The sequence below is a fragment of the Triturus cristatus genome, chromosome 3_2 (assembly GCF_964204655.1).
Source record: "Triturus cristatus chromosome 3_2, aTriCri1.1, whole genome shotgun sequence".
Classification (NCBI taxonomy): domain Eukaryota; kingdom Metazoa; phylum Chordata; class Amphibia; order Caudata; family Salamandridae; genus Triturus; species Triturus cristatus.
The window spans coordinates 453,186,507-453,205,748 of NC_140584.1; the positions used below are offsets into that span (position 1 = coordinate 453,186,507).

General features: G+C 41.0%; 1 protein-coding gene across 2 annotated transcripts in view; it reads left to right on the forward strand.

Moving 5' to 3' along the window:
* Nucleotides 1-19,242, forward strand: part of ABCC8 (ATP binding cassette subfamily C member 8) — a 1,425,084-nt gene that overhangs the window by 262,047 nt on the left and 1,143,795 nt on the right. For both annotated transcript variants that reach the window (XM_085648067.1, XM_085648068.1), the window contains one exon: nt 12,796-12,917. In XM_085648067.1, coding sequence (XP_085504193.1) covers nt 12,796-12,917 — 122 coding nt within the window. The remainder of the gene's footprint in view (nt 1-12,795; nt 12,918-19,242) is intronic.

The following is a 19,242-nucleotide window of genomic DNA, read 5'->3' on the forward strand; positions in this document are numbered from 1 at the left end:
TTGTTTAGTCCTAATGTTTATTCATCATTCTGTTTAAAAGTATATTTTAGGGTACGTGAGTTTATAAGTAAGTTCTTACAAAACTGGTCTCTAAGTAAATTGTGAATACTTCCGTTGACTTTTCTTTTTGGGAAATGTTCCTTTTCATTTGCTTTTAACTTCACAGTGTAAGTAAGTCTGCAACAATTAGGACAGCAGGAAATGTTTGGAATGCGTGTTAAACACTAGTTTTAGCATACACTGGACAATACATTGGAAAAGTATAGTCCTCAGTAAATATTTTTTTCTAACTAACATACGTAACTTTTGGCGTGATTTGAGTTTGAATTTATTTGATCCGGTTAATAAGATATCGAAATTGTTTTGTTGTAATGAGTGTATCTTGACATTTTAGAGGTAAGTTAAAATTTGAATCTAAAATCCACATTTTAAACATACATTTGGCACATTTAACCCACATTGGATCAAACTATATAGGATACAATCGTTTGCCAGCAAAGTTTAAATTTTATGATTTATGTGCACATAGATGAATCAGTTGCAAAGTTACAGCAACTAACAAATTATATTTTGCTTTAATCATAGTTATTATATATATTTGCCTATGGATGTATGTCAATCGTTACAACAACAAAAAGAAAATTCTCTGTGAAAAGTACATTTTGTTTGTTTGAAAGGCTTCCATGTTTGGAACAACTTCACAATAATCTTCCAATGTACACTGCACAGGTTTACATTTGGTAAAACTTGGGCAAAATTTCAAAAGGTTGTTCATGGGATTGTATTAAATTGCCCCCCTATCAACATTTGAGATTATTTTATTTTAATGGGGATACAAGTTTTTAATATATGTGTGAATTTTCAACTGTTATCAATAAAAACAAGAATGTGTTTAAAAATCAGTTTTTAGGTGTGCCTAGCTTTAGCGTATAATAATATATATTTAATTGTCCACATATTATTTATCAGCTTTCTAGTTCACACATATGTTATTGGATCATTAAGTTTGTTATATTTCACCTATTTATTTTGACATTATGGTTGTGGTTGATGGCGAAAACAAAAATACCTACTTCTTATTATCTCTGATTTATTTGTTTGGGAGCCCTTGACTTTAGTTTGACAGAATCATTAATCATACAGACCATTTACACCAATACAAATGAACTTCCTAGATTTAAATACGTTTCCATGGGAAACATTTTGTTTGGCCATCTGTGACCAGCTGATACTGTTGCAGTGGATATTGTGCCCTTTTTCTTTCTGCTTTCATTGTTTGTTTTAATTCTTCTGACACTTACTTGATCCTCTGATGGATCTTGTATTGTGCCCCTGAGGGTTTGGATATAGGAGGCCTAACATCCTAATATCCAACGAGGATTAGGAATTCACAAATTGATAATTAGAATTATGTATATGACTCTCAATATCAGACTATATAGATACAGAATTGTTACTGGTAGTCCGAATCTTCTAAAGAAATTTAACCAAACTAAAATCAAGCACACCAGATGAGCAATACAAAACAATAACATTAGTACCTGATTATCAGAGATTTCTCTATATTGATCTTTCTCTGTCATTAATAAACCAGAATGAACAATCAACTTAAGTAGACAAGTAATGATAAACTTAGACTCTGGTTTAGTTAAAAATACATTTATCAAAGTTAGTCGAAAAGTAGTGCATCATTAATGAACATTTAATATCTAAAGATTGCAGGACAGTCTACTTAATCTAGGCTGCCATAGAGGATAAAAGGAGTTTCGGAAAGTTCAGCAAGAAGAAATAGTCCACGAATGGTGCACCCACCGAATGCGTCAGTCCAAAAGGAAGCACATAGAGTCTGCAAACGTCCTCAAAAGCTAGGATCAGGTCTGCCTCAAATCATAAACGTAAGAAACTGCTCCCAAAATCTCTCTGTCAGACAGCGTGTGGGAAAGGAAAAAAGCGAAAAGCACACATCCTTCTTAAGATCAATGTATAAGATAGTTCTCTAGTTATGGTGGTAACACCTCCTTGGTTACCTCAATGTGTCAGGACAGTCAGTCTATTGGTCAGTTTGTGTAGGATGATTGTCATATGGCATGAAAGGAAGAAACATATTATAGGAACAGGAGGTAGAAGACACATACTTTTTAAAAACATTTCTTTATTATTTTCAGTAAATATGCAACATCCATTTACAGGCTATGCAAAACTACAACATCAATGTTACAGTTCAATTGATCTTTGTTGCATGTTCCAAAACACTCTTCGCTGCTTGCATGAATATTTTTAAAAACAACATTGCAACACCCCCAACCCCCCCTCCCTCTCCGCTACCAGCTTCCTATTTGCCACTTTCTTTACTGTGCACCTTAATTGTGCCTTTAATTGTCATCGTATCCCACTACCTAATTATGTGTGTTATTCTTTTCTTGATGTTTCCCCCTCATGTGGTTGTTGTTATGAGGGTGGGGTTTACACTAACATCTCATGGATCATCATCTCGCATGCTAGCAATACTTCCGGTAATTTCTCGTCCTTTCTAGTTTTTCTCATATGTTCTTATTCTGCCATTGCCCATTCCTTCAGATCTGTCTTCCATTTGTCTATATTCGGGCCCTGTGGGGTTAACCAATGTATAGCTATTTGCCTTTTGGCGATCAGGGGTCAGAGAATCAGAAAACATCTAGTAGTCTTACGTTTTGGATTCCTAGGTATCAGTCCCAGGAGACAAGTCCGTATTTCAAGAACTATCTTCAAACCTGTCACCCTCTTAAGTTGTTCCAGTATTTCAGCTCAATATGCTTGTATTATGAGACAGTGCCAGACCATATGTAAGAAGTCAACCTGTGTGTGTTGACATCAGGGGCATCGCGAGTCTCTTGTTGCATTATGTATTTGTTAAATCTGGCACATACCGAAACTCTACGGACATCTTCAGGAATCTTTTCCAATCTAGCGATGTTAGTGGTTGATCACTGGCCTCTTGCCACCTCTCCACAATCTTTAGGGGCTTTCCTCTTTTATCGTTCCTCAGCACCCTATATATATGGACTACAAACCTCTGCCCACCCGCCCGCCATTGAGATCATAGTAACCAAAGTTTGTGAGTATTCTGGGGCTTCAGGGAATGTCGACCATAGCTGCTGGGTTGTGGCTGCCATCTTTGAATACTTTAAAAACTGCCCATCTCCTAGTTCAAATGTAGCTACCGCATCTTGGTAAGTGATGAATCTATTTTCTGGGTATAAATCTGACAGCATCAGACAGTCTACCTGGGCAAACTGCGGTAAGATCCACATATCTAGGTCTAGTGCATAGGGCCCTCTCTTAATAATCGTTTTTACTGCCCTATCCCATATTCGCGCCATTAAACTTATCAAAGGGGGTATGTTCCTTGTAGACCCCTTCCTTATAGGAGGAGAGCTCCCAACCGCTGCCTACCATAGGTGCCTGTGAATAGGGTTAATTCCCAGGATGGGTCCGTATCTAGCCACGATATGGCGTGTTGTAGTTGTGACTCCAGATAATACAGCTCCAGGTCTGGGATTTCCAGCCCTTCCCTATCCCACTGTTTCATTACCTCCAATCCTACCCTACAGCGTTTTCCATTCCATAACAGCCGTGTTAAGAGAGCGTTCAGTTCTTTGAATACTTTGTGTGGGATTTCGTAAAAGGATCCCTCCATAATATAAAGGCACCTAGGAAGTACCACCATTTTTTATTAGAGCTACCTTTCCCATTAAAGACAATTTCAATGTGTTCCAGAAGTGCACATTCCCTTGGAGACCGTTAAATATCCTGCCAATATTTTGTTCACAAAATCTATCTTTCTCTCTGGCAACATGTATCCCTAGATATCAGACTGATTCCAATTCCCAGGGAGCTCCGGTAGCTGGGGCATTTCTCCTCCATCAACTTTCCCTATTGGATATAACTGTGACTGCATTTTTTATGTTCAGTGAGTCAGTGGTGAGTCGGGTGGCTCAGGTACCATTGGCGGCTGGTGACATTTGAAAGTGGTGAGGTGTAAACATTGGGCATGATTTTTATATAGCAAGCAATGTGAACAAGTTCAGTGGACAAAGTTGAGGTCTGGGGGAGTCCCTCTCTTGAGAAAGAAATGAAAAAAAGATTGGCAAATGGTGCATTATAAAGAAAATGAATGTAGCGATAAAGCAAGGCTTATTAAGCAGTGGGACCCTATAGTCTTGAAATATTAAACACATTAAATTAAAAACTGCTGCATATCTTCTTGCATATCTTTGTTCAACAGGCATGTGGAAGGAGTTTTGGCCTTCAATTATGTGTGCTTTACGTTAGATATGTATCCTCGTTTTCTCTGCATATCTTATCCATCTGCACATTTTCAACCCCCTCTCTTTCCTCTTCAGCATCCTCTTTTCACTCTTCCCCGAATGCACTTCCTCGCATCTCTGTCACTTCACCACCTACAACATGCACTGCACTCCCCTAAATGTAAGCACTTTAATTTCTCTTACTTTTGCCTTGCAAATATGTTGTCATCTGTGTACCCCATTCACACACATATCCACAGAATGTTAGTTACAAGGGAGCAAATGTCACAGCTCCATTTCTAAAGGAGCGAGCAAATTGCAGCTGGGGTGTAGCACTGGGGGACGTTAGTGTGATGAGGGGTCTAGGAACAATATACAGAAGACAGCATTATCATGCAAACACATACCATTACTGAGAGCAAGGCTCTGGATCAGACGTGCTTGCATCCATTCCACATATGACGAAAGGGTGGCATCTGCACATTTGAATGACGGATGCCTGAAATCACGCAAGGATGAAGTCTCCGACACCCGGAACTGTGACGCTTATTGCGTCACTGGCCTACAGTGTGCATACAACCTTAGACCACAATGGCAATGAAGGGCTTTAAAACAGAAAGCCCTGCATCATGCTTCACGTTAAGAAAATTGATTTACTGCCTGGTTTCCGTCTCCTGCTTCAGTGCGAGGTGAGGCAGCAGCTTGAAACAGACAACCCGGACTTAAATACATAAACTTATTTACAGATACAATCGTATCTCTAAATAAATTGCTCTATTTAAAAAAAATGTATGTAAATATGTAGGAATTTTCAGAGGGGTGCGGCCCCACAGCCCTAATGGAGAAACCGCCCCTGTCAGGTACACTAGTATGTCATCTTCATATAATGGCACTATATGCTCTGTTTGCCCAAACGTTATGCCCAGACCTTTTTAGAACTGATATCATCTGGCATGCTAAATGTTCCATTACTAAGGCAAATAGCAATGGTGTAGCAATGGTGACTGTGGGCAACCTTGCCGCGTCCCTCTGTGTAACCTTATACTATCAGACACATACCGCCCTGTGCGGACCCTTGCGATCGGCTTTGTATACAATAACTTGACCCATTTAATGAACCGAGGGTCGAAGCCCATTTTGTGGAGAACTTGCCATATATACTCCCATCTAACCGAATCGAACGCTTGTTCAATATCCAAAAAGGCTAGCGCGCTCCCGCTTGTGTTCCCTTACAGTGTCTGCATTATATGGGCAAGTCAGCGGATGTTCCTTAGCGTATTTCTGCAGGGTATAAATCCTGACGGATCTTCATTTATCAATTGGGGGAGTAGTCTGCTCGCCAGCACATGACATAAGTCTTATGTCTATGTTTAACATGGATATAGGTCTATAGGAGTTCGGCAGTGTCAGGTCTTTTCCTGGTTTGGGAATCACTACTATTAATGCTTCTCGCATTGAACTCGGTAGTTCCCCCCCTCTCTGTTGCCTCCAAATGTACGTCTGTCAGATCATCCGGTATATGTAAACCTCCAAACAGTGATCCTTTAGCAATATCACATGAGTGAGTGCAAGAGAACAGTTTCCCATAGCAGATGTTCACAAAGTTGTGTTTCATAAAAGGAAATCAATATTCTAGAATAATTTCAAGTTATAAGCACTCAGAAAATGTTATTTATTGAATTATAAACATCACATGTAACTATGGCATATTACTACATATTCAAAGTAACAATGTGTAAAATGATTTCATATCATAATATGTTAATATTGTTTCAAATGTTTTACATTAGAATATATATGAAGATCATAATCCGAAGGTTTCAGTACAAATTGCACTCAATATGGCTATGCAACACCAGTTTTTCTCTTATCACATTTGGTGCACAATTTCACATATGCAAATGATGAAATTCAGAATGAACCCTTCAATATCTTGTGTAAAGATAACTAAATTATGCTAGATTTCATTAATTCTTTACACATATTACAATTTCAATGAGGATAATTAGAGGTTTAATAACATACGAGTATATCACTTAACCTTTTAAATACTCTTTGAATTAACAACTATGGCTGGTTAATAATATACAAACCTATATTATTTAATGTATATGATTTGATCTACATCCTATAATTTATTTGCATGCTTTTATGATGCAGCAACTACATTTTCACATATCTATCTTTCACGGCTCCTTTAACATGGTAACAGTGTTCGTTTATTCACACTTTTCTCAAAATGTCTCATAATTGGTTTAGGTAAGTATTAAACCATTTAGGTGCACATGCATCAACCAAACAAAAAGCAATTCCTTAATAGCGAGAAATAAGGAATCGTTATTAAGGAATCGCATTTGGGCATGCATCAACAGATTCGGTAAATTTTAGCGATTCCTTAAAAATCGCTATTTTTACCGAATAATCAATAGCGGGGCATGCAAACTCCGATTAGCTAATAGCGAGTTCGGTAATACCGAATTAGCTAATAGCGAATTCGGTATTAGCGAAATCGCAAATGACCGCGTCGCTCCGGGAACATGTAGATGACATCACCAACCAGGAAATACTGCAGCCCCACCCTCATTGCCTCGACAGAGGAGCAAACAGGAGCTGTGAGTGAAGACTGCCTGTGCAGAGTGAAGCCACACCGACTGAGCTATCCGCCAAACCAAAGAACCATGGAGAAGGAAGCACCATCCAGCGCTGAGGCTGCACGCAAGCGCAAGCGCAAGTTCTCCGACAGGGAGCTGGAGCACCTGATAGAGGGAGTCAGCAGCAAGCACGATCGCCTTTTTGGTAAGCTGTCCCTCAAGGTGCCTGAGGGGCAGAAACGGCGCATATGGCTGCGCATCCGGGAGAGGGTGAATGCTGTTGGTGTGACGACCCGCAGCATTGACGACCTCAAGAAAAGATGGTACGACCTGCGGCAGCGTGCTTAGGAGAGGATTGCGGAGGGGCTCCAGGAGGCGACCAGAACCGGAGGCGGCCATTCGACGGTCCAAGCCAACACTGCCCTGGAGGAGCTGGTGGAAGGGACAATCGAGCGTGAAGCCGTCGTGGGAGTGACCCAGATGGACACCTCCGGCGCAGCCACAAGTGCCCAAGGTAAGATGCATGCCTGTGCCCATACCCAGCATAGCGTAAATCCATTCCCATGCCCCCAGCAGGATCTGAGTGTGCATGCAGCTTTGGCCCACACAGCTTTACTGTTAACACTAGTGCATCATGGGAGTTGTAGTCTAGTCAGCCCAGTGTGCATGTACAGGCGTAAATACAATTACGAATCACCACATAAGTTGAACATGGATAGAGACTGTTTATTTAGTGGATCACAGAGGGACATGTATGTGTACGACACTACGTAGGTGTAACTATCCCACTAACCATGCACTGTTTCACACACAGATGCATCTCCTGGGGAATCGGACGACAGCGGGCAGCTGATTATATCCGAGACACCTGTGGATTCCGACATGGAGACAGCGCAGGATGCGCATACATCACCTCCACCTGCCACCCCACCACCACCACCACCACCAGCACCAGCACCACCAGCACCAGCCACACCAGCTGCAGCTACAAAAGCCACTAAAGCGCCGAGGCGCAGGTCCCAAGTTGCGCACTTGCAGGTGATGGGAATACCCTCCACACAATTGGGACAAAGTCTGTGCACCATCACACCGCCTGCTGCACCACCTGGACGCGGCAGACTGCCACAGCGGCGCAGGGCTCGTCCAAGTTCTGTCTCCTCAGGCGACCTTGATCTCCCACAAACTTCTGCCATCGAGGAGAGGATGCTGCGTGTACAGCGCCTGCAGGGACGACACATGGCAACAATAAGCTCAAATATCGTGCGCCTTGCAAGGGAAATGCGTGCCATGACTGCGGCGGTTAGGGACATGACCACTGTGGTGGCAGAGGGCAATGGGCACCTCAGGGAGGACATCCATGAGCTCACCCGTGCCATGAGGGAGGGCCATGAGTGCGAGAGGAGGAGGCACTGTCAGCAATTGGTGCGGTCCGCGGCCTCTACAAAGGCCATCACACATCTCAGCAACAGCACCGCAGTGTTGGCACGCCGCTCGGTGTCCTTGCAGGTGGACCTTGGGCACTTTTGCGGGGATGTTGCCAAGGCACTAGGGCAGATGACCGCTGCTGTCGAACACCTACAGAGCGGCACATTCAGTGCTGGTGCATTGGGAGGGGAAGACGGCACCAGGCACCGCAGTTCGCGGGCCTCCACGGGGACAGGCCGTGGTGAGGCGTCGGAGACACCTGAGCGGAGGCTTGGTGTACGTGGCAAGCGCCACTAGACAGATTTACAGCCATACCTGACCGTGGTGGGGCAACCATGGTCCTCCCCTTCCTGAGGCTGCACAGCCGTGACTTTAACGCACATTTGTAATAACTTTTGTCATGTGGAGCATTATTTACATCGCTTGTTTGGTTGCACATACCGTAGTGCTACTGTGCATTAAACAGTTGCACCCCCAACAAAATAGTAATGTATCATTCTCACCTGATTCAGAAATGATGTTGCATGATGTATGTCCGCCTCCTATGGCCCTCTGCTGTGTTAGGGACGTGTGCCTGTCAGTGTTGGGCGGGTGGTTGGTCATCCCGGTGGTCGTCATTCCTGTCAACCTCTATGGGTATCCCCCTTCTGGTCGCAATGTTGTGCAGCATTGCACATACAGCAATAATCCTGCAGCAGGTTTCAGGTTTGTATAGCAAGGCGCCGCCAGTCTTATGTAGGATTCTAAAGCGACTCTTCAGAATCCCAAATGTCCTCTCTATGACATTCCTAGTGCTTATGTGTGCTGCGTTGTAGCGTTGTTCCTGTGGGGTTGCTGGATTGATGTATGGGGTGAGTATATATTCACGCAGGGCGTAAGCACTGTCACCTAGAAGATAGAAGCAAAGACTTAGCAATGGTGATGTTCATACATGTGCGGTGTTCATGTGGGGAAGCGGAATTCGTACGTACCAAGCAGGAGTCCCTCTCCAAATTCTCCATTGAGTAGACGCCTGTGGATTCCACTGTGGTGGAATATGTAGGAGTCGTGTGTGCTCTCCGGAAATTGTGCCACTAGGTCCGTTATGATGTGATTGGCATCGCACACAACCTGCACGTTGATTGAGTGGTATACTTGCGGTTACGGAATATGTACTCATTTGCTGCGGGTGGACATATGGGGATATGCGTACAGTCGATGCAACCAATTACATGGGGGAATTGTGCCACCTGGTAGAATGCCTGTTTGTTGCGGTCCAACTGCTGTGGGGTTGTGGGGAAGCTGATGTGGGTGTGTAGCATTGTCAGCATGGCATCTAGGAATTTCTTGAAGAAGCGTGAGAGTGCGCTTTGCGATACGCCTCCGGCTACCGCAATTACCCCCTGGAAACTTCCTGAGGCAGGTAGGTGCAGGCTGCATAGGACCTGGACGTGCGCAGGGATTGCATTGGTCCGGTGTGTCTGGTGCTGCAGTAATGGTTCCAGGTCTGCAATGAGGCGCATGATCATGGCACGATTCAGTCGATACTTCTCGTACACCTCATCCTCATTCTGCCCGAGCAAGGTGATGCGCAGTCTGAAAACTCTCTCCTGGATCCTTCTCCTGCGCTGTCCTGCCGCATTGATACGCATCCTCCTTGCAAGCACGTAGAGGGCTGCCATTTTGTGGTAGCCAATAGGGTCTCCTTGGCCACAGTTAAGGGTTTGGTGATTAACACAATCAGTTGCACATGTTTAATTATTTTTTTTTTAATCACATGACTTTTTTTTTAACTTTACATCCAGGTTCTGATTCCCCTTATTTAGCTCATGCTAAATAGCGATTTTTGGGATTTTCGGTATTTGCGACTGTTGTTGCATTGGGTTGCGATTCGTTATTAGCCATTGGCACTTGCCGGGAGCTATTAGTGATTTCGGTGATTGCTAATTCGGTATTTAGGGATTCGGTATTTTTGCATGTTGGTTATTTGCGATTCGGTATTTTACCGGATTTCATTTAGCGATTCGTTATTTGCTCACGTTTTGGGTTGATGCATTGGGATTCGGTTTATTTTACTCGCTAACGGGTGATTTTAGCGATTCGGTATTTTACCGACTGTATTTTGGCTTGATGCATGTGCCAGTTAGCTGCTTATCAGCTGTATCAAGACCAACGTAATAAAAGGGAACACAATAGACTCATTGACACCCTTTACACCTGTTGTAGAAGGGAAATTTAACAAGAGCACATTTCCAAAATCCTGCGACCAAACCTTTGTAGCCTGATTGATTGGTCGATATACTCATGGATAGATTGACTCCATTTAAATGCTCAGAATTTAACGGCCTACTGCATATTTCACTGCAGCTGTGTATTGAATGTGCCCGGATAATTATTTTAATTACACAATACAATAGTAAGAAAGAGTACCTCTGGAAATAATTGCTAAGAACAAAATTCAATACTGGTTGTGCCTAACTAACTAACTTTACTGTAGCTTAATGTACCTCATTATTGACCACAGAACTAACATCTTAATAGTGCAGGATTTAACACCCTACGATCATGACAATGATTTGAGTGAATTGTATGCATAATCAATATAGACTGCTCATTACTGTCTTGATTGAACGTGTTTAATTAATGTGACCAACACACAATTGCCTCAATGGATGTTTTAATCAATGTGACCAGCAAAAACCATTCCTAGTGAGAATTCTAATTAATATGTCCAACAGCAATGGCACTAATGATTTTTCAGTCACCGTAAACTGACCACCACAATACATACTTTGTTTTCAGTTTTTCATTCCTACCCCATTGAATAATACTCACAGGTATGCATTATGGCTTGGAATTTACATAGAAGAGACAGATCTTACAAATTCAGGCTACAGAGAGCAGATGTAGGCAAATCGTACAGTCTTTTTTTTTGTAGTGTTACCACTTTGATTATACAGAGTTCACAGGTTCAGGCAGCAGACATGTTACACAAATGTTACAGGCTCTGGTCTCAAGCTAGTGATACTGTCATAACATGTTTTATCAATTTAGATGACCTACACACAAGCAATGAAATAACAACCTTATCTGCAAGTACTATCTGTCCCTAATGAGATAACACCAGCAAAACATCTCCCAACCTCATTATGCTCTATTACTAACATGTCAGTTTTCATTATATTAAGGAAATGTATTTTATCCCCAAACATCAGCGTGTCAGTTTCAGAAGATTTATACATTTCTTTACCAAATATAAGTTTTCATTTTCGAAAAATAAACTCAATTTCCCAAAAACAAAAACATAATGTTTATGAAAAATTATATTTTTGTCCAAAAATAACAAATTCTGATTTTTATGAAATTCACACGTTTTCTATACATTGCTTGCCATTTGTATCAGGAACACACTTATATGTCAGTGGGTGGGTGAATAAAAGAGAATTGAATAGGGATTGGGTTGTATTAGCGGGCAAGTCAGTGCATAGATGAGAATGTTGATCATTAAAAGGTTGAATGGTGTGCTGTGATTTTGATGGTTTAAAAGGAAGCATACATGGATAGGTAAGTGGTGGATGGAAGAGTGGATGAATGGGTGTGTGTGCTGATGAGTGAATAGAAAGTGTGGCAGAATGAATGAGAAGATGAGTGGAAAATGTGTCTTTAGAAAATGTGTGTCGATAAATGTGGACCTATGTGAGGAGGGGTGATGTTCAGTTTGTGAATGTGTGGGTTTGTGTGGATTAATAGTTGTATGTAGATGATCTGTGTTTGTGATATATGGATGAATGAAAAGACAGACAGAGAATGTGTCTGTGTGTGGATGAATAGAGAACTTTTGAATGGATCTATGGTTCTGTGGGTTGGTGGATGGATGGATGAATGGATGCAGTTTTCGTGGATTGATAGAGAGTTTTTGGTTTTACCAATGAATGGAAACACTTTATTGATTGAAGGAATTTGTGATTGCTAGAGAGTAAATGGATGAATGGGTTGATGGACAGACGGACAGATGGATGACAAATGATAGTTTGTGGATTGAAGCGTGTTTGGCCTTATTGATGAATCAAGACTGTTGAATAGACTCAATGTGTGTGAATAAATAGATAATTTATGGGTGGATGGATGGATGGATTTGTAGATTAATGAATAGGTTTTTGGTTTAATGGATGAATGTAAATGCTTTGCATCAATGTCTGGAATTTGTGGGTGGATGGATGGGGACTTAGTAGGTAGAAGAGGGTGGATGTATGGCAGCTTGGATAAATGCATGAAGTTCTTGGATGGATGGTTGGATGGGTGGATGTAGGGATAGCTTGATGGATGATTGATGGACGGAGAGCTTGTGTGTTGATGATGAATATGGTGGAACTGGGAATGTGGTGAGCACATCAGCAGCAGCCTTGACCAGGGCATCACCTTTTGATGCAAAAAATGGGGGTGCAGACAATTTAGTAAATGAAAATTTGTCTGAGTTATTGAAGCCAAATTTGTACTCTTTATTTCCCTTTCAGATTTTCAGAATCCCATCATTTGCACCTGTACATGCCTGCACTGATGGCTTTCAAAGCAGCTATCACTTCAATTGTATATTATCATAACATCGAAACATCAAATTTTCCAAAGTTGTTAATAGGTATGTATCATGCAATGGAAATATTTGGCTCTATGGATGCATTGCTTCCTTGGGTTTCTGTAAAGCATTTTGGTGCATCGGTTCTGTGGGGACGCCCATCCCAATGGTAGCTTTTGTCTACGAATTATGCATCTGTTTACAGCAACATATCAATGAATGCACTTTATTTAAAAAGCAGTTTGTGGCAGACACCTTCTTTTTAACATGATGTATTTGTAGTTAATTATAAGAGCGCTGCCTACCAATGCTTGTACTTAGTTTAGGATGTGTAATAGTAGACAGATATAGCAGAGCATCTGTTCAAAACAAGATTGTCACACATTTCAGACTACTATTTCTTTTAAAAAACATAAAAAGTGTGCTTGCAGTGAGTGGATTTTACAACCATGAACATTTGAGTCTAGTATGTCTTTATGGCATCGGTACCTTTCCGGAAACACTCACTTTGTACAACGGTGAGCACTAATAGTTTAAATGCATTTTTTAAATGAAGCTTAACATTCCAGTTCCAGAGATCTTTCTCATGGTCAATGCACTAAGTGAAAATATATATATATATGTATAATCTGATTATCGCAATCTCAAATCAAGTTGTGGCTCATTGTGATTTTAACATTCTTTTTCACTGAAAAAGCATCACAGGGCGGTGTTATTATCCTATCCCTTACTGTAGCTCTTACGTATACCCATGTTTACTACTGTACCACTAATACTCCTACTACTATTACCACTATTATTGCTACTATTACTACTGCTCCTAATTATAACAATAATAATAAGGATATATTTAATAATAATAATAACATTAATACATGTATTATTTGTAGTGGTTACATTATTATTATTATTATTATTATTCATAATAATGATAATGGCAACAACAATAATAATAAAAATGATACATAAACTAGAAAGGACTTACATCTGTGTCTCTCAAAATAATAATGCCAATGTTGTCCTAATATTGGTTAGAGAGCACAGCTTCATATGTGAAGCATACCTTTGCAAATAAATTGCATCAAAGTAATGAACATGATAATTTACCAGAAACTGGACTATATTTGTATGAATGTGCAATCCTGTAGCGATGTCAAGCCGCAGACCACTGGTTGTCAGTGACAGCCCTTCCCATCCTTATCCTTAAAGATCGCAAAAGAGGCTTTTTTACAGAAGTGGTGAAACACCGAAGTGGCTGTTCATTACCCACAGGAGCACTGGGAACAGTCTTTCATCTATTGAGTTACAAACAGTATTTGGCAGGGGACCCTTTTTCTGCATTTCCACTGGGGTGTGATATATCTGTCGGTGCAGCTCTCTGAAGTTATGAGTATAGTTTGAGAAAGTGGCTAGGCATTGGATGCATACCTTGAATGTACAGAAGTAGCATGTATCATTTATTGTGGGACGTATTAGAGTATGTAAACACACAGCGTCATGCGAGCGTGAATGAACACTACTGCTCCGATGGGCATATGAAGCCAAGTTGGATTACATTGGCTGTTCAAAGAAACGGCTGCTACTGTAATAAAATGGAGATTTGATACCGGCCTGGCGGTAAAACTAAAATGTAATTTAGATGTCGCAGGTTGGTAAACGTCCTCCTTTAAATTGGCTTTTGGGGCATGCATAGCTGACTTCAAGATTTCTGATGTTGCCTCTAGCAAAGGTTTTTCATGGTACATGACCCAAATTATCAAATCGTGCAAGGAAAATGTACAGCTAGGTGTCTAAACTTGTATCAGTATTGACCAGTACATACAACAGCTGTTCTCCATTACATCATAATCACTCTACGACTAAACATGCCTACCACTGAGACTTGGTTGACACACTGTTCTGAGACTTTCTTTTTCCACAAGATTAGGGACTGGAAAATTGGGGCTGCCGTTGGAATCATCCATAGAAACTGCTGGAAATGTTAAACCACTGACTCTCCAACACTTCCCTTGTTTTAACTGCTCTGACCTCAATAAATATTTGATCATAACAAAACAATGTGTTTACACATTTGCACATTCTGCCTAGGCACAGAACAGCATACCTTGTACACTACAAACAGCTACTCACTAATGTAACAACATCTTCTTGGGGGACTTCAATCTGCCATGATTTGTTCTCAAAAGCTAGGAGAAGTTTACATCCATCAAAACTTGACACAAACCATTGCAGTTCCCCTCAGAAGAAAGGGAACGTGCCTGACCTACAAAACTTTGTTCTTGAATGGTTTGATCACTTTGCTATATACCTTCTATCACTGCAAAAGAGGAATCAGAAAACAGCTCAAGCAAAACCCATTACAAGTTTTAAAACCACTAATTTACTTACTCCTCCAATATCTCTCTCGAAGCACTCTCACCCTCGCCTAATTCCCAGAACTCCACTGATGCAATCACTCACTTCTACAGCAGTGGTTAATTTGTGAAAAGATAAGTGCCAGGACTCTCGTCAGGAGGCAGCTTGCACCAGCCTATTTTTCCTGTTAGCACCACCTATAACAGAACTAACTACTAACCACTAACCATGAAACCCTACAAGTGGGGAGAGGATGTGGCATAGCAGCCAGCGCAGCCGACTTCGGAGCTGGGGAACCAGGTTTGAGTCTCGGCATAGGCTCAACATTCTGAGATTCTGGGAAAATCACTCCCCGTGCCTGCAAAAAATGATTGTGTCCTTAACTGGTGCTCATAAAAAGTGCTCTAATACCTTTGGGTTGAGTTCACGATATAGGTGTCGGTGTTGACACTTAAGTGAGGTGCTGAGCACCAGAAACCATCAGCTTAAATTAAGCACTGTTCTACAGTAAATCATTTCAGTTCCTCATTGACATACTCACCGCTTTAGTCACCTTGCTACTCAAGAGAACACAATCCCAAAAGACAGTTTACATGGAAATGACACAACGTCGCTCTAAGCAATTAGAGGAAAAGACACAAAGAACGTATGATTTGAGATTGCGCCAAATATATCTCCCCTCTTCTGTGCAGAACCTACCTCAATCACCTCCAAAATCTTAGATCTGTTTCTGAACTTCTATTTCTGAGAAAAATCACTAAGAAACCTGTTGCTGTACAACTCCCATGTAACCATAAACCATTTTCTTAATTCTCAACATTCGTTTATTCACTTGAAATGTAGTACAAAGCCACAATTCAGATTTTAAATGATGCTTTGAAAATCCTCGATGAAGGGGCACTTGTATAATAATTATTTTTGAGACTTCAACATATTTTGATACTTCTTTACCATCAATCACTTCTGTGTGCCCTCTCTTTGATTGTCCAGATATGGGGATCACAACTAAAATGGTTGTCATCATTCATCTCATCAAGAATGCAATTTGTGAAACTGAACACTTTCAAATCAGATACACTGCACGTGAATTGTGACATTTAACATATGTGGCACCACTGATTACAATACTGCATGATGAAACATCCACATTCACAAGTATGCTGGTGATATCCAGTTTACCGAAAAATATAGAATCCAACCTGAATTGCAAGACTAAAATTCTTCCTTTAAAGATTAACTAAGTGGATATCCTCTTTTATTCTAAAAAAGGACATCTCTAAAAATGAATTCTTATCCTCTTCTCCACTTCCGTTTCTGTACCGACTCTCCCCCTCCATTCAAAAAATGCTGTCATGCCTTTCATTATACACATTTACCCAACTTTGGTACTACACACCGAATCTCTCTGCTATAGAATTGACCACAATGTCACACTACCTTATAGTGTTGCCAGATGGACTAAATGTGCCTCCTAATAAATATACCTTTCCAGGAGGCCTAAATCATCCATACATCACACACTTCAGCTCAGCAGTTCAAGCATCCAATCTAAGACATCCTGGTGGAAAGAATGAAATCCCAATGTGATTTCTTAAATCTTCTGTTACACCCCTAAAGGCAGCCCACTCTGCTGTTGCTCAGTTGATTCATGGAATTTAGGGGCATATCAGCAAGGCGAGGCGATAGAATTATCGCCGCTTTTGCAGCCGTTTTCTGCCGAAAAGCGGCGATAATTTTATTGCCTAATTAGCAAGCTCACGTTAATGCGTGAAAACTTGCGTTAGCGTAGGAATTCCTAACGCCCAGCTTTGCATCTCTAATGAGACGCAAAGTGGGCGTTCCTGACCTGACATGACAGGAGAAATGTCGCTAAGCGACATTTCTCCTATCATCAAGCCCCATGCTATGAAGCATAGCGGCAAGAAAAGTAGCGATAACCTCTGTTATCGCTACTTTCCTTACGCCTGCTTCATGACCGACTTAGCCATGATATCCTATGGAAGGTGGATATCATGGCTAAGTTTGTGAGTCCCTATCATCAAGCTAACGCCACATTGCGTGAGATTATCGCTGGGCTTCCAGCGATAATCTCATGTTAGGCAGTTAGCGTGAGGATTTTTATCGCTTTTGAGATAAGCGTTGCTAATAGCACGCTATCTCAGCGATAAAAATCCATGCTAGCCGGCGATAATTATCCTAGCGCAAAGTGCGCTTAGCGATAATTATCGCCGGTTGTTGCTGATATGCCCCTTAGAAAATATGACCACATCATTCCTATCTTTAGACAAAATCGCGTGCTCTCTCTTCAAGCTTGGATAACATTTTTTAAAAAGCCTGCATAACACACAAGGCGATCCACTTTGGCATCCCATCCCACCTGACCAATTTACAGTTGGCCAGAGAAACATCACAAACAAAAGCTGTCTGTTCTAAAACGCCTGAAATCTAGAAGGTAAAAATCATCTAAACAAGCCTTCTAAGATTGAATATAAATCTATTCACATTCCTAACTCACCTAATCAGAATACATTACCCTAATTAACTGTTTTTTCTTGCGTTTTCCACTTATGTTACCTGCATTTTCTGAAAATTGCTCTGCTGCCATAGTGTTCAGTTTTATGATATAGGTAAATAAATAACTAAATAAAATGCCATAACAGTATAGCTACCTTTCTGATATATACACTTGAACTGTGGAGATTGTACATTTCTGCCTGCTGTTGGAAGTCCAGGTACTGAGAATCCTCAATAATCCGGGAAATATAGGAGATCAGCTGATCAGTACAGTCACTCACTAAAGGTGACAGACTGCTTGCTCTAAGGCACGTTCTAGCTGCAATTCTTTTGTTTTTGCACGTTTATTTAATGTTCTATGTATGTTCATTGAAGTTCAATGTATCATTGTTCGTTCTTTCACTATATGGTTGTGTTTTGTGTTTGTTATTTTGGAGACATGTACAGCACATGTATGGTTCCTCATCATGTTTTTGGGGCTCTGTCTTAATCTGTTTATGATATTGATGATTGTTTTTATCTATATATATAATGTTTGAACATGTAATTGTGACATTAGAGAAAATCTTTTTATACAAAAAATGATATATATGTTTTGATAATAAATGGTTTAAACTACAGGTAGTTGGGACCTTGTTATTCTGGATATACTAGCAGTCTCTAAAGCATTGAGTGGGGGAAGTGTTTTTTGTTGTTAATTGCCGTGTTACCCATGGTTCTTCCCCCTTTAAAGAACTATTTTCAGGGACCCTCTCATGTGGTTTATCGACGTTCCTGGCTGCAGGCAGGAGGGGCAAACATTGACACCCACTAGTCCATTGGTGACCTAGAGTGAACAGACCATTGTTTTCTGTCTAAATTGCAGAAATCAATATCTTCAAGCTTCCCCTGTGAGATTCCATTGAGCATCATTCTGCATGGATCTGTGCTTTGGGCATTATTGTTCACCAGTTAGAAGATCGAGGCAAGTTACCAGCACTAGTCCATAATATATGATCCATAATATATGATCCCTCCAAAGCCTTCACCAATGCCTGGTCTAACTCAAAAGTTTTTTTAAATTCCGCCATTGTCTTCATTAAAACACTAATCCAAGACAATTAAACTCTTTTAGGTCTTTTATTGTGGAATTTTTGACAAAATATTACATCAGCTATTGAGAGAAAATGTGTACTTTCTGGAGCCATCTGTTTTAGTTTAACCCCTTGCATGCCCGCCCCTTTCCCCGCCCAGTGCCGCGCTTAACATTAGCGGGCGGAGTTCCTGACGAGCTGGACTCGTCATGGGCACAGCGCCACCGCAGCCCATGACGAGTCCAGCTCGTCATGGGCACTGAAGGGGTTAACCTTATTTTCGGCAATGACATGACCAGTACATCTGACACAAGTTACCCTTTTGGCGAAGTCTATATTCTGTCTCTGCTAGTTAATTTTGAGCTCCATAAACACTACACTGTTCCCTTCATTGAACCTCCAAAATCTATCTGACTGTGTGTGTTCACAAATGACCTGGCCCAAGT